The sequence below is a fragment of the Dendronephthya gigantea genome, unplaced genomic scaffold, assembly GCF_004324835.1.
Source record: "Dendronephthya gigantea isolate DGI-Jeju-01 unplaced genomic scaffold, DenGig_1.0 000085F, whole genome shotgun sequence".
NCBI lineage: Eukaryota > Metazoa > Cnidaria > Anthozoa > Malacalcyonacea > Nephtheidae > Dendronephthya > Dendronephthya gigantea.
The window spans coordinates 397,234-412,916 of record NW_021163095.1 but is presented as its reverse complement, the minus strand read 5'-3'; the positions used below and the strand labels follow the sequence as shown (position 1 = coordinate 412,916).

Sequence of the window (15,683 nt, the reverse complement as noted above, 5' to 3'; positions counted from 1 at the left end):
CAGTCACTTTTAAAGACAGGTTACAGCGGCTTCTGCGCATGCGCCAGCCTGGGGACTCCACTGGAAGTTGATAATCCCCCGGATTGTTCAGTCTGTTTACTTCTCGCTATTCTCAGAGAAGCAAAAAAAAAAGCGAACTGCGTTAAGCGCACAATATTCAATCTTTCAAGAGCACTGAGTCATGTCGTCGAGTAGAAAAGAATATTATGCTAGTAGAGATGCCTCTAAAGTGTATTTGTTGGGTTCTTTCCCTCGATGGAGAGCGTTTAAGGAGCAGCATAAATTGAGAACAGACAAGGATGTGGCGGATATGCTTCTTGACAGCTATCTTGCGATGAATCGTATAGTTTGGTAAGTATAAAATGATAAAACCTCTGACCTTTTTTGTGTGTTATTTGTTTACATGATAATGCTTTTTTATGTATGTGTTTAACTCATTTTAGCAATGCAGAGACGCAAACCGAAATGGTATCGAATCAACTGATATGCCGCCAAGTACAACACCTTCCAAATATTTTTCTTCTCCCAGTAAGAACATATGTTTTTAAGTGCTGCTCCAAAAACGTAAACATTTATTAGTTTTTTAAAACATTCGCATAAAACATTCGAATGAAATATTTTATAGTTGAAACCTCAACGCCAAGCACGCACTCAAATCCGCGTCCATTGTCTGCTTTGTCGGATGTTGGAACATCATATTCTATCAGGTAATTTGAAACTTATTGTGATTTTTAAATACGCAATATGTGTTTATATCTCAGGTTGGGTTTGAGTGTGATTTCTGACAGTCGAACATTGACAGCCAAAGATGATAGTTCTGATGAGGAAAGTGATGATGATAATGACAATTTTGGTGTACACACTACCCAGGTAGACCAGGTTTTGTCGGACGATTCTCTTGAGTAAGTGATGATGCAAAACCTCAATAATAATCTTTGTGACATTCCTACTGTAATGCTTATTATATACATAAATATACACATTATATATCACAGAATATGGCATAAAATATTTAGTCCAATAATATCTCTAACTGCCATTTTACTGTTGTGCATGTCCCTCGGGTTTTGACGTGCCATTACTGGATGACTTGCTCAATGTGACAATCCATGGACATGATGGAGATAAGCCCACAGAAGATGTTGGAACCCAACAACAACAACAACAGCAGCAACATAAGACGACTTAACCAGAATACATCTCTACTGTGGAAGAAGTCAGTCCTGAAGATGCAATCAATAAGAAAAAGTGTATTGTGTTTACAGACACTCTTATAGCTTTGATAACATAATTACATGGGAGTGTTTGTAAACGACAAGGATGTGGCCATGTGTTGAGCTATAAAAAACATATGTTGGAACATGCCTGGGGGTGTAGGTCTGGTCATGTTGGAGGCAGATGGGCAGCTCAACCCTCTTGCAACAAGATTAGAGCAAGCAACCTCGTGCTTGCTTCTGCTTTGTTGTTGTCTGGCAATTCCTATACCTAGGTGGGGTTGATGTTCAACTTCTGTAATCTGCAGTATTTCTCATCAACATTATTCAATCAGTATCAGAAGTTGTACATCATCCCTGCCATTAATGACTACTGGGAAAAAAACAAACAGAAATGTTGGTAAGAAAGAGAGAACAAAGATGTTATATTGAGTGGTGATGGAAGGAATGACTCGCCTGGCCATAGTGCACAATATTGTACTTACAGCTTGGCTGATAACAATGATCGTGCCATACTGCAAATGAATGTGGTTGATGTGGGAGAAGCTGCTGGCAAGAGCAATACTATGGAGAGGATTGGGTTTGAAAGAGGGATGGACACACTGCTTGCATCACCAATAGTTATGAAGGAGGTGGTAACTGATGGTCATATTGAAATTGCTGCATTGATGAGTAAGTATCTACATTATAACAATATGACAATTCCTGAAACTCTAATAGTTCAACCTGTTATAATCAATATTGTCAGACTTTCAATAATTTAACAACTTCATTTGCAGATTGATTACAATGTTATATAATTAATTGTGTTTACCCTTTAAAAGACAGTAAGGGAATATTTACAACATGCATTTGTTTATTAATTAAGCATTATTGCATTTTTTCGAAAGGGAAGAGAAATATAAGGAGGTCACACATCATGTGTGGCATGGAGCAAAGAACATTGCAAAGAAAATCACTACTGTAAGTGTTGAAGATGTCAACCAGCAATTAGTTAAAAAACTTTCTTTATTTATAATTGATTTTATTTTTTAGGCTGCTAAATCTAAAGACAATGCAGATTTGACCTTGTGGGCACCATGAATAAGGAACCATTTTTGGTATTCTTTAAAAACATGTGCTAATGACTAAAAAAATCTCAAAGTAAGATTCACATTGAAGTACTCATGGTTTTTGCAGCAATACTTATCTAGTTCGTGCAAACCATACATACATGTGTTAATATGTAGTCACTTTATGTTGTATTTTTTATATTTTTTAATAGGATTAGTGGATCTATTAGTGAGCATGAGTGGGTGTTGGAGGAAGGTGTAAATGGTGGAAAATGTGAACATGATCCTCTTAATGAAAGTGAGAGAAAGAAGCCATGGCTTAATTAAGAAAGAGTCTTCTGCCCATAAAGCACTGGCAAAGATCATTCTGGACCCTCGCTTTTTAAACACTTTGGTGTATTATGTTAACTTCAGATAACAAATGAGATTGGATATTTGAAAATTTCAGATAAGTTATATCATCTCAAAGTTTGAAATATGTTTTAGGCACACAGGATTTTTATAGTCCTTTCATAACGTAATTTTGATGTATGCTCCAAAGCGCCATGCCTATTTGTAAGTATATGACATATTATTACAAAGGTAACAGCTAATAAAACTCCTATCATGGTTGATTTCCATGCAAGGAGGCATTGCTAATAAAAGAATGTTGATGTTTGTTGTATCTTCAAATACTAAGTATACCAAGCTAGAAACTAGCTTGCTGCCTTGGACTTTAACCTCCACAGAGGCCGAGCACCAGCAACTACAGCTGTTGTGAAAGAAAGGTACTGGTATTGAAATTTTCGCCTTAGTATTCCCATCCTAAGTGTGAACAACTTTTCAGGTCCTGTGCATTCTTATAGTGTAATGGTGCTCATATTGTATCGAATTGTAAAGTTTTTTTTTTATTAGGTACGGTCGGAAGTTCAGTAAGCGTACACAACAGTGGTGCCGTGTTCGTGTTCTTGTACCAAAAGAATTTAGTTACATTCCTGAACTGATGCAGAAGGTTTTTATAAAGAGGATCACATTAGAAGGGAATGTAAACAAAAGACTTGGTATTCCAAGTGATGATCCTAAACAAATTGCACCCAATATTGTCGCTGTTCCTCCTTTATCAGTACAGACACTTGTCGACACACATAAAACAAGAAGATTTTAATGGTTGTGGGTAAAATCAAGTTACTTTGGGTAGGTGGAGCTCATTAGCCATGGTAGGCAGTTCACCTAAGAAAAGGAAAACTCTAATTTCAAACCCCCAGACTTTAGGTCAGGCTGTCCATGTCGGAATCATTGATGTTATCATCATTTCATTTGTGTTTCCTAGGCATGCTGACGAGCTCTGATATAGAGTGAAACAGCCATAAATTTAAGAGCCCATTTTCAATGACACATAATATCTTAAATGGAATGTTTTATTAAATTATTATGATATATGTATAGGGTGTCCCAAAAAAGAAACACTTTGAAATTGGAAAATTAGCATTTAGGTTGATGCTAATCATGCACATGGACAATTACAACAACTAAATCAGCATTACAATGTATGAAGACTAAAATGAAAAATTTACCCAGCCATATATTTTATTACCTTGCTGGCTTAGCCCAATTCTAAAAATGTTCACTTGCATTGTATTGATATAATATAATACAATATAATAATATACTTTATGTTCTTGAGCATTAATATTTTTGGGCCTGCTATAACATCAGGCCAAAAACATATTTATGCCCACAAACATCAATTGTGGTTTATTTTGGTCTACTTTTTGGGGGCACCATTTATGCTTTAAGTGCTAAATTATCTAAACACGTGCAGGCAAGTATCCCCTGTACTGTCCATTAGGTGAAGGATAACGGTTACAAATAGCAACCACACAACAGCTTGGTACTACTCTCCTATTTCCCCTTCCTAATCTACCAGAACATAGTGTCTATATGCAGCATGACGAAAGTTTTCATTGTTCCTGACATTGTTTAACACCAAAACATCTTCTCTGTATCGCATTGAGATCTCCAAAACATTCCCATCAAGGATTAGTTGATTGAAAAGGTTTGTTCTTGAGATACAAGGACGTCTTGATCGGGTGCTGCATTTGTTCTCTTCTTGAGTGGGCATAATAATGCAGCACCCACACTTGCACCAATCTGGAGCATCATTATCAGGTTCTGGGTTTGGTGGGGTTCATTCCCGCTCACAAGCTCACCATTAACAATGTCAGCAAATGCTGCTGCCTGTCTTCTCAGCAATTCAAGAGCAAGCCTTCTCAGGTTGTCTATATTCATTGCCTGAACTAGATCCTGAAATCAGCATAAGAGTAAAATATAAGATATGCTGCATATGGTATTATGTTCAGAATAAATATATATCCAGAATCCTACAAATAAGTTTAGTAATTAACCCATTAAGCCACAATGTGCCGCAGTCAGTGTGCCCTACTTTTTTGGGCAAACAGCAGACTGGGGTGCATTGTGGTTAAGATGTGTAGCAATGTTTGTCAACATGACCAGCAGAAAATGGGTAATTCAGTCATCAACAAACAACATTAACACTGGAAAATGTGGTTCCAGCTAAAGTTTGTGTTGACAAAAATGTTACTACCTTTAAGCGCTCCAGCATTATGTAAAATATAATACAGAATTGCACTACACATTCAGTTACCTGCTCAAGTTTATGCAAGTCTTCCATAAATGCCTCTAGCAAAGGCTCTATACCATATAGCTTCAGGTGTTTACAAGTTATCAAACCAAGAAGTTGAACAGCATTCATGTGAGAGCGGTTGCATGGTTTGATGTTCCCAAGTGTGTAATACAAAGCACCTTAAACAAACAAGATATAGAGCAAAGATATATTGTATTAGTAGCATATATCATAAAAACAATGCCATAGAATCAAGTTTGTGTCCATAGCCTACAGTTCATCATACCAAGTTTATGCTTGTTAGCTCTTGATCCCAGTGGATTACAAACTTCAAATTCATCAAAATACAACAAAAGTTGTAATGCATATGGATCAATGCCAAATAGAGGATGATCTTTAAAGTACAGTGGTCCCTCGCTAACTCGAACTCCCAAGGGGAAAGAAAAATTGTTCGAGTTACCGGGGGTTCGAGTTAACCGGAGTTGGTGTCAGATTATGTTTATTATATAAGTAATACAATAAGATATAAAATCCAATCGAATCATTCTTTAAGGGATACCAGGCCTCTCAATATGAATGGTCAGCGAGAGTGGACGACGTTTTAAAATTAAAAAGATCGAAAGAATACAAAAGGAACTAAAAAAGTCAGATCAATAACGACCATAGCACCACACAAAATCTTTTAAAATTTATAAGCATTTATATACAATTATACACTGATTAACTTGTTGTTATGTTGATAGTTTCCAGTTGTCAAAATTCTATCTTCTCACATTTTAAAGTTTGCTGATCTATGATTCGAAACCAAAGTTCGAGTTAACCGGATATATTTGACCAAGGGGAAACAAAATTTGTTCGAATTAGCGAGGAGTTTGAGTTAAGCGAGTTCGAGTTAAGCGGAGTAAATTACTATAAAAAAACACTATCAAATTCAAGGGGAATTGGATTTAGTTCCAGTTAGCGAGGAGTTCAAGTTAAGCGAGTTCGAGTTAGCGGGGGACTACTGTAATCAGTATCACAGAAATCATCCAAATACCCATCATCCCTGGCATGTGGATTTTCCACCTAGAGTGAAAAGGAATAAAATTACATCTGATAATTACATTAATAATTTATCACAATGGCTCACCATTTTGCAATGAATTGTAATAAATACTATATATACATATACATATACATATACATATACATATACATATACATATACATATACATATACATATACATATACATATACATATACATATACATATACATATACATATACATATACATATACATATACATATACATATATATATATATATATATATATATATATATATAGATATATGCATGTTGACAGGTGCATCAGCGGGAGGGAAAAAAATATGCTACCTCTTCCAGAATTGACTCATCATTTAGAAGCTGCTGTAGACTTTCAAGTAAAGGAATGTAAAATGCATCGTCTGTTTTCTCAACTACTTTAAGTTGTCGTCCTCTTCTGACTTTCACATGGGATCTATGAAGCACTATCTTTCTGGGTTCCTTATTTTAAAAAACATATTTTAGAAATTAACAATGTTCCATTTTTACAATACCAGGTTGTTTACATGACAGCAAGTAAGAGGCTGATTACATGCCCCAGGGAGGTGGGGATATTGGCAACATCCTTCTTTCAAGAAGAAACTAGTGTCTAGTAGTCACAAAGCATGTGCTGTATACTCCCCCTTAGGTATAGGTGGAAATTAGACTGACAAATCGTCCCTAGAGAGGCAACAAGTCTAATTCCCCTCATTTCTCTGGGGTGGGGGTTCCAATGGCAATGACAGTGCATAAAACAGACTTACCACAAGATTAAAATGGTTGAGGTTGTATTGATGTTGCTTTTGTTCGGTTTCGATACCACGTAAGGGATTCATAGCAGAACTGTCCTGATCAAAGATTTGTTGCAACCCTGGAATGTCTTCAATTGCTTGCCCAACAGCGGCAAGTCTTTCCTTGATCTCTGACATAGCAATGTTTAGACTGTTCCTTACCATCTGCGTACTGCTCTCGGCAAAAAGATTCACTACAGTTTGAGTCACACGACCCTTATCCTTGAAACCAAAAAGGCAGAGAGCATTATCTCGTAGCATATTTTCAGCAAGTACATGTGCAGGTTCAGCTTGTATGGCTGGATTATTTTCATCGTCAACATCCATATTCACATCCCTAGGAACATCGTTATTGTTCATAATTGGCTCATTTTCCTTTCCATAAATGTTGTGTTTTCGAATTAAATGATTTCGAAAAGATTCAACCCGTTTGTATGTTCTGGGACAACCATCGAGACCACAAACCACATGGAAACTTGGGTCATTTGAATGGCTTCTACGTAGGTGATCTAGGAGTTCCGTTAAAGACACAGTAAGGTAACCAACACACATGCTACAACGATAAACCATTTTTCATTCGTCGAATAAAAATAAAACTACATTATTGGTTTTGTAAAGGACATTTTTACACTTTTGCAATATATTTTTATAAAAAATATACCATGTTTCTTCATAAACTTCATAAACAGTGTTTCCACCCAAATTTTCCTTCTATATTCTCAAACTTCTGCATTTTTCTTGCCACGTCATCATTGCAAGATATTGGTCATCCAATCATGTGCTTCTTTGACGATCACGTGACAATGCTAATAAGAATAGCGCGCGTCGGTTTCAAAATTCTTTTCTCCCTCGTGCTCGCGAAAGATCCTAAGTCTTGAAATAATCATTTTAAAATACTGTATTTATACTGTGTAAAGCATATTTCAGAGACCAGATACAGAGAATGGATTCATTTTTAGAGGTACTGCAAAGATTATTTTATTTAAATGGGGAAGGATTGGTGGCAAGAGAATAAAAAAGATGCCAAGCCACTCGACTGCGCGTCTACGATCTTGAATTTATGCATGAATTTCTTAATAGTTTTCTTAATTCAACGACATTTTATTCGTTTTAGGAGACATCAATGGGCCTAGAATTGTCGGAGTTTTTGTTGAGTGCCGGAGTCAGCCAACAGGTACTGGACAAACTAACAGAAGACAAGGTAAATATCGATCACAAATTATATACAATAGTCATTAGTCAATACATCCACTGCCAGTAGGCGACAATGCGGTAGTCTGTCAGACTGTCACAGTCTTGATTAAATGTTTTATTTGTGCTGGATTTTGGGCGCACAATGCATTGTGGTTTACCATTGACTTTTGTTTATTCTACACTAAATGTGGCAGTCTGTCACAGTCTTGATTAAATGTTTTATTTGTGCTGGAAAGCTATAGCATACATGTCAACTATGTAGCAAAATTAATGTCAGTTAATAGTTACAATTTTTATAAAATATGGCTGTTTTATTTTCATAGCTCAATACAGTTGAGTTGCTTGAAGGAGTTAGTGATGTCTTGCTGAAAGAATTGGGTATCAAAGGAGGGCAGATTGTGAAATTAAGGATTGCTATCCAAAAATATAAAAATCAGGTAGGTTATAATTTTTCTGTATATCTTGTGCAGTGCACTCAGGTGAATAATATGATTGTGTTGTTACTCTGAGGGTATATATCCACACCGGGCAAGCTTGAAAAATATGCCTGACCATGGTGGGGCTAGAACCTACGACCTTTGGAATACTAGTCCAATGCTCTGCTAACTGAGCTACGCGGTCAAATATGGCCTAAATATTCTAAAATGTGGCCTGCTTTGGCCATTGAGAGCCTTGCTTGGTGGTCAACACCGTTCAAGTAAATTGAGCACGTCAGTTTTTAAGGTATAAAATCCCTGCTGTTGTAAATGGTTTGTTAAATCTGCTTTTTTACAATATATTTTTTGTAGGTTGATCTTTCAGTATCGAATTGTAACTCTAGCCCTAGCACTCCAAAAAGCGCTCGCTCAGGATCTGTAGATGGAAGCTGTTCTCCATTGCCAACTTTACCCCAACAATCAACCCCATTATTGCAGAACGTTTCAACCTCTTCATCTCCATCCAATTCCTGCACATCAAGTCCTATGTTATTCAATGACAAAGATTTGTCTTTTTCTGAAACTGAAGAAGTTTCCAGAAGAAATACTCAATGGCTACAGAATTTTGAATTACCAAGCATGGTATGTTGGATTGTGATGCATTTTGATTACATGTATTTTAACCTATTGAGCCTAATGTTGCACCCCAGTGCACTCTACTTTTTTATTTGTCTAATGCTAGATGATTGAACTTGTCAATGGGAAAGCTCTGCAGCTTAATGAGTTAAGCAATGTATTCATGTTATCCCAGATATGATATAATAAGATTATACTTTTGTTTATTTATAGTTCTCAAAAGACGTCACTGATGGCCTGAAAATGAAGAACATGACCAGTCGAGTTCGTAATGAGTTCACCCGAGATGTCTGCTCCTCAATCCGGGCACATACATTATATCCAACAAAGACAGAGAGGGAACATGTGGCATTGTTAATAATAAAGAAATACCCATTTTTGGCTGACAAATTGGGATCTGGAATTGTATGTAAACTATTAATTGCAACTTTACTCTTGATGTGGACTTGTGCTTGTGTCTGGTAATGTTTTAGCCCATGTTTTAGTTCCAGTAAGTAACAGACAGCATGTTGAAATAGATTATCAACACTCAGATTGTGTAAAGTTTCTTTTTTATATTATTGCAGGGTTCATGGGAACAAGCAATTAAAAATCACCTGAAAAACAAACGAAAATCAAAACCTAGTGGCATAAAGCGAAGCATTCCTACAGTCAAGCGCCCTGATGAAGTCAAGCCAAAGAAAATGAAAGTCAGTAGTGGAAAATTGCCTGAGATGGCGGAAGGGGAAACAGAGGAAACCTGCACAGAACACATCTCTATGATGAAGAAAGAAATGAAGAAAACTACCAATAGAAAAATGGCCTTGATAAAAAATTTAATGGAACTAACATATTCCCATAGAAGGCAGTCCATTTTGCTGCAACCAACAGCAATTGATAATGTGGTGAAAGAGTATTCTGCACTAGCTCTTCCATCTGAAGTAAATATATGTTAATTATAAAGATATTTTCTCCATGCCCATTCATGATTGGTGCTATCATTGCCATGATATTGTATCTTTATTCTATTAGGTTGATGATAAAGAATAGAAAATTTATGTGAATTAAATCTAAAATAACATTATTATTTTTAGCTTAAAGCCGAATTTGATCGGGTGATGGAGAAGGATGGTTATTTCAAGGACATGGTCGACCAATTTAGGGAAAACTGGGTGGAAAAAATCTTGAAACTAGCAAGTAAAAAATTGTGCTGCAAAGAAACCCTTGAGCTGTTGGAGGAAGAAGCTAGTGCAAATGAAACTGTGAATGAATCAGGTACATGCATAAATGGCTATTATGGTTATTTATAACCAATTTGTAAATCAGTATCTGTAATTATATCGCCATTTTCGGGGGCCCATAAATTCATAAAACTGTAAACATAGCAGCGCATTGCATGACGATTGATACTCATTCTTTAAGATGGCAAAACTGCAGTTATATATTATTAAATCCAATAACGGTATATTATTTTTAACAGATGTGAGAGAAACCACATCAGTGGTAGTTCTACCCATGTTAATGAAAGACCGTACAGCCACGACGGAACTGCTGAAAATTTGCAGGGTAAGTTCAAAAAAATATTTATCCTTTGAAACTTGTTGGCTGTTTCTGGCTTTTGAATAAGCTGGAAACTTTAAGGATATTATAGTCAAGTCTATAATAAAATGCCCATATCCATATCCAAGAGTAAAAATTTAGTTTAGAGTAGCTTTCACTCCCATTAAGAATAAAAATGTACTCCACTATTGGTGTATTATTTACTCCAAATTTAGAGTAAAAGTTTCATTTAGAGTAGTTTTCACTCCCATTAAGAATAAAAATGTACTCCACTATTGGTGTATTATTTACTCCAAATTTAGAGTAAAAGTTTCATTTAGAGTAGTTTTCACTCCCATAAGGAATAAAAAATACTCCACTTTTAGTATATTTTTAACTCCAAAATAAGAGTAAAACTTTAAACTGGAGTATTTTTTACTCCTGCAAGGGTAAATATTACTCCATTAGTGAGGTAGAAAGTACTCTAAAAATGGAGTTAAATTAATGGAGTAAAATATACTCCCAAATCAGAGTCAACTGGTACCTTTTTTTTTTACTCCTTTTTTGGAGTAGTATCTACTCCTTGAAATTAACAGTGTATCCCAGACACATCTGGCCCAATTTACGAATCGACACAGTTTGTTTACGGATCGTAAACGAACAGTTTATTCGATACCAATGGTACGGATCGACAAGCTTTTGAGAGCCCTGTCCTATAGACACATCATGCCCTATTTACGAATCGACACAGTTTGTTTACGGATCGTAAACGAACAGTCCATTCGATACCAATGGTACGGATCGACAAGCTTTTGAGAGCCCTGTCCTAGACACATCATGCCCTATTTACGAATCGACACACTCTGCTTACGGATCGTAAACGAACAGTCCATTCGATACCAATGGTACGGATCGACAAGCTTTTGAGAGCCCTGTCCTAGACACATCATGCCCTATTTACGAATCGACACACTCTGTTTACGGATCGTAAACGAACAGTCTATTCGATACCAATGGTACGGATCGACAAGCTTTTGAGAGCCCTGTCCTAGACACATCATGCCCTATTTACGAATCGACACACTCTGCTTACGGATCGTAAACGAACAGTCCATTCGATACCAATGGTACGGATCGACAAGCTTTTGAGAGCCCTGTCCTAGACACATCATGCCCTATTTACCAATCGACACACTCTGTTTATGGACTGTAAACGAACAGTCCATTCGATACCAATGGTACGGATCGACAAGCTTTTCAGAGCCCTATCCTAGACACATCATGCCCTATTTACGAATCGACACATTCTCCTTACGGATCGTAAACGAACAGTCCATTCGATACCAATGGTACGGATCGACAAGCTTTTCAGAGGCCTATCCTAGACACATCTTCCCTATATTTACGAATCGACACAGTCTGTTTATGGATCGTAAACGAACAGTCCATTCGACACCAATGGTAGGGATCGACAACTTTTTCAGAGCCCTGTCCTAGACACATCATGCCCTATTTACGAATTGATACACTCTGTTTACGGATCGCAAACAAACAGTCCATTCAATACCAATGGTACGGATCGACAAGCTTTTGAGAGCCCTGTCCTATAGACACAACTTGCCCTATTTACAAATAGACACAGTCTGTTTGGGGATACAGCTGTTTACGCCTTAGACACACATTAGTTTCCATGCCTCATGTTCTAGTCGACAAAATGCGTTTACGAAGCGACATAGTTTATTTACAGATCGTAAACTAAGAGTCTATTTGATACCAATGGTGCAAATGGTTGCCTACTTCTCACGAATAGAAATGCCTAAACCGCTTTACCATCCGTATAAAAAATTTTACGAAACGAACGACCCGTATGCTTGCAACAGTATTGGACAACCATCATTATGTTTTATTGTTTTTACACAAAGGCTTTCAAAAATAATTGTATGAAATCAAGTGTTGACAAAGGCTCATCTTACCACTAAATGCTGCTCATGATCTGCTTGATTTTCAGCAATATTTGGCTATTCTACCAAACGCCCCCTGCCTCTCCCACAACCTCTTCCACTACCTCCCCTTCCACATCCCTGTTAGGGATGAGCCGATAAGGAAAATTGCCGATTACTGAGGCCGATTATTTATGAGCCGATTATTGGAACTAATCGGCCGATTAATCGGTAGCTGCCGATTATTTAGAAATTAAAAGGAAAAGTACAAGATGAATAACCATTAAGTTGTAAATGCGGTTTTAATGTTTACAATATACACTATTTACAATGAAAATCGGCTTCATTCTCGCATGTCAATATTCAAAGTTGAGTTTTGGTAGGAATGCGTTGCTGAGGCATCGGAATGCGTCGGTGGCTTAACTGTTTTTAATGACTTCCTCAAACACAGATGAGACAAAAGACGTGGGTTTTTTCACTTTTTTGACGCCCGCAACGTGAAAAATTGAAAATCTATTCACTTGCATTCAGTTATTTTATCATTTTCTTGGCAGGAACAGAAAAAGTCTTATTGCCGATTATTTGCCGATTATCAGGCAATAATCGGCCGATTACCGATTATTTTAAAAAAGGCCGATTAATCAGCTTTGCCGATTATTTACCGATTAATCGGCTCATCCTTAATCCCTGTGAAGCAGTACCTTGCCCTCTTCCCTGACCTCTTGCTCTCCCCCTTGGTCGACCACTTGCAGCAGCTCGCCCTCATTCTCACTTTCCTCTATAGTGAATTCAGAGTCCTAGATAATTGCAAATCACAAAGTGAACAAAGTGGAAAAATATTTCCACAATGAAACCAGCCCTCTTGGCTCTCTCCCACCCATATATTTAAAGAATGACATAATTTTACTTACACTCTCATCACTACCGCTTTCTTGAACAAGTCGGTTGTTCATGCAACAGGCAAAGTCTTTGCCATGACACACGCTCGAACACAAGCTATTGATACTTCTGCACAGACAGAAATTCCGTCCTTTTTCATAAAGACAGTGCCCTTTACATTTGCACACTGTGATTTGGTCGCGGTTAGGCATAGCCGCTGCGTTTTCCAAAACTTTAGCTTCGAAATCTTCAAGCGAAAGGCTTCCTTAAATTGCTCCTGCCATGACTGTCACCACCCTGGTATGAATGAGTTTTCGACGACGGAAAGATACTGCACAGTATATTTCATTATTAAAGACATTACTAACACTTCCAAGGCTATCAAGTCCCAAATATAAACAAACCAAAAGCAAACTGATTAGAACTCGCACCTTTGTATGACAACTTCGGCCACCGCTCCAGCTGTTAATCTAAGATTTCAAAGCGGCTTTTCATCCACTATTGTAAAGTGTTTCCGTAAAATGTTGTATTTGCTTATTTTCGGTTTTTTCTATAGTTTTTTTCCGCAAATATATTTTTGAAACAAGCGTCGCTCCTCTCTTTTGTTATTAAATCATTGCGAATATATGATATACTTCATGTTGTAGAATCATTGCAGATCAAAACAAAAATGTAAACAAAGCTTGCACATGCGAAGAGCCGCTGTAACCTGTCTTTAAGCCTCTTATTTTTTGGCAACAATAAAGCTTTGCAATTGCTACATTCCCTGTGCTATAAAGACAAAAGTACTTATTTGCAATAGACCTTTTGTATGTTTACAACACATCTGTCATTAGTATATGGCCTTATCAGGGTATGCATGACCACTGACTGACATTTTCTAAACATCACTCTATGACATATGATACCATCGGTTCCATAGTCCAAAAATCTTACCTCTTTTCTTTACGTGAAGGTTGAAGGTACAGGTTCCTCACCAGTTGAAACTCTTTCCACAAATGTAATCTATAATTGTAGATATTGTTTTGTAAATACACCAAACCAATAATACGTATTAAAATCTAAAATACTCAGGTTTGTTGACGTAGAAGGCTGAGGATCTTCCACAGTTGGGGGTCCCTCAAGTGCTCTCTAAAAATTATTCGAAAGATTTGATATCTCAGCTTTAAATACAACCTATTAAAAGTAATAAAATATATAAGTACAAACCAAAGCTAGTAAAACGCACAATTAAAAATGCAATATAGAGTATACACGAGATATAACACATACGCGTTGTAAGCGCATGGTGCGTTCACTATCAAAAGATGTTGCTTCAGGCAGCAGAGAAGGCACAGGAGTTACTCCAATTTCATCACGCTTAAGCTTTGGAGTCTTGTACTTCTCTACAGTGCTCGAACCGTAATCAAAACACTCTTCCGCGAAGTGATAAGACCACACAACTGAGCTAGCACTTGGCAGCCATTTGTCTCTTTTCCGTCGAATAAAGTCATCCCATCTCTTTCTTCTGGCTCTCGCAATTTGCCTGCTATCATCCCAATAAGGTATACAGTATAAATATATACCTTTCTCTGAACTAGCTGTGTTGTTACAACCGTATACAACACACCATTTTGGGATTATCTTGAAAAACACAAAGGATACCACTAGCGAAAGTATATGGCTTGACAACAGAATACGTGCAGGTACAGGAAAAGAGGATGTCCCATTTGGTGGCATGTCGATTATCCTAATGGGGGATTTTGGCCAGTTAACTCCTGTAAGCGATAAACCAATGTTGATTGCAGGTAATGGATCCGTAATCAGTGACCATGGTCACAGTATGTATTTAACATTTGATTGTGTAGTCATTTTAGACCAGGTCATGCGACAGATTGGTGAAGACCCAGAAGTAGTTGCATTCAGGGCACTATTGATGAGATGGATAAGTCACAGAGATGGACTGGAAACTATTGATAGAGCACTCCAGACCTAATGTTGCAATGGATCAATTTAATGATGCTATTCGGCTGTACTTTGATAAAAAATGTGTTGCTGAATATAATTATGAGAGGTTGCTAGAGATTGGACAACCATTGGTCAAAATTCAAGCAAGGCATTCAGGTTGGGGTGCAAGTGCGGCAACATCTGATGATGCAGGTGGTTTGGAAGCAGTCCTCCTTTTTGTCAACCAAAGCAGAAGTGATGCTGACGTGTAACATGTGGGCAGAAGTCAGTCTTTGCAATGGCTCTTTCAGAAATGTTGAGCAATTTTGGTTTGCAGAGAATAATGGTCCACCAAATCTACCGATTGCAGTACTGGTCCATTTTCCGGCATATTCTGGTCCTGCATTTCTACAAGAATGTTCAAAGTGT

General features: G+C 37.2%; 1 protein-coding gene across 1 annotated transcript; it reads right to left on the bottom strand.

Annotated features, from left to right (window-relative positions):
• Nucleotides 1–4,285: 4,285 nt before the first annotated feature.
• Nucleotides 4,286–7,731, bottom strand: LOC114533073. Its single transcript, XM_028554659.1, has 6 exons — nt 7,407–7,731; nt 6,719–7,254; nt 6,267–6,416; nt 5,894–5,954; nt 4,911–5,068; nt 4,286–4,549 (listed from the first exon to the last, which is right to left on the bottom strand). Exons 1-6 carry the CDS (start codon nt 7,426–7,428, stop codon nt 4,286–4,288), a joined length of 1,191 nt encoding a protein of 396 aa, XP_028410460.1. The 5' UTR covers nt 7,429–7,731.
• Nucleotides 7,732–15,683: the final 7,952 nt, after the last annotated feature.

What these genes read in the sequence shown, in the direction of transcription:
- LOC114533073 (XM_028554659.1), bottom strand. Translation starts at nt 7,428, where the DNA reads ATGAAGTTTATGAAGAAACATG. An exon ending in TCAACCATTTTAATCTTGTG is followed by an intron (nt 6,417 to 6,718) that starts GTAAGTCTGTTT and finishes TTTTAAAATAAG; the next exon opens with GAACCCAGAAAGATAGTGCT. An exon ending in TTTCTGTGATACTGATTACA is followed by an intron (nt 5,069 to 5,893) that starts GTAGTCCCCCGC and finishes TGTTTGTTTAAG; the next exon opens with GTGCTTTGTATTACACACTT.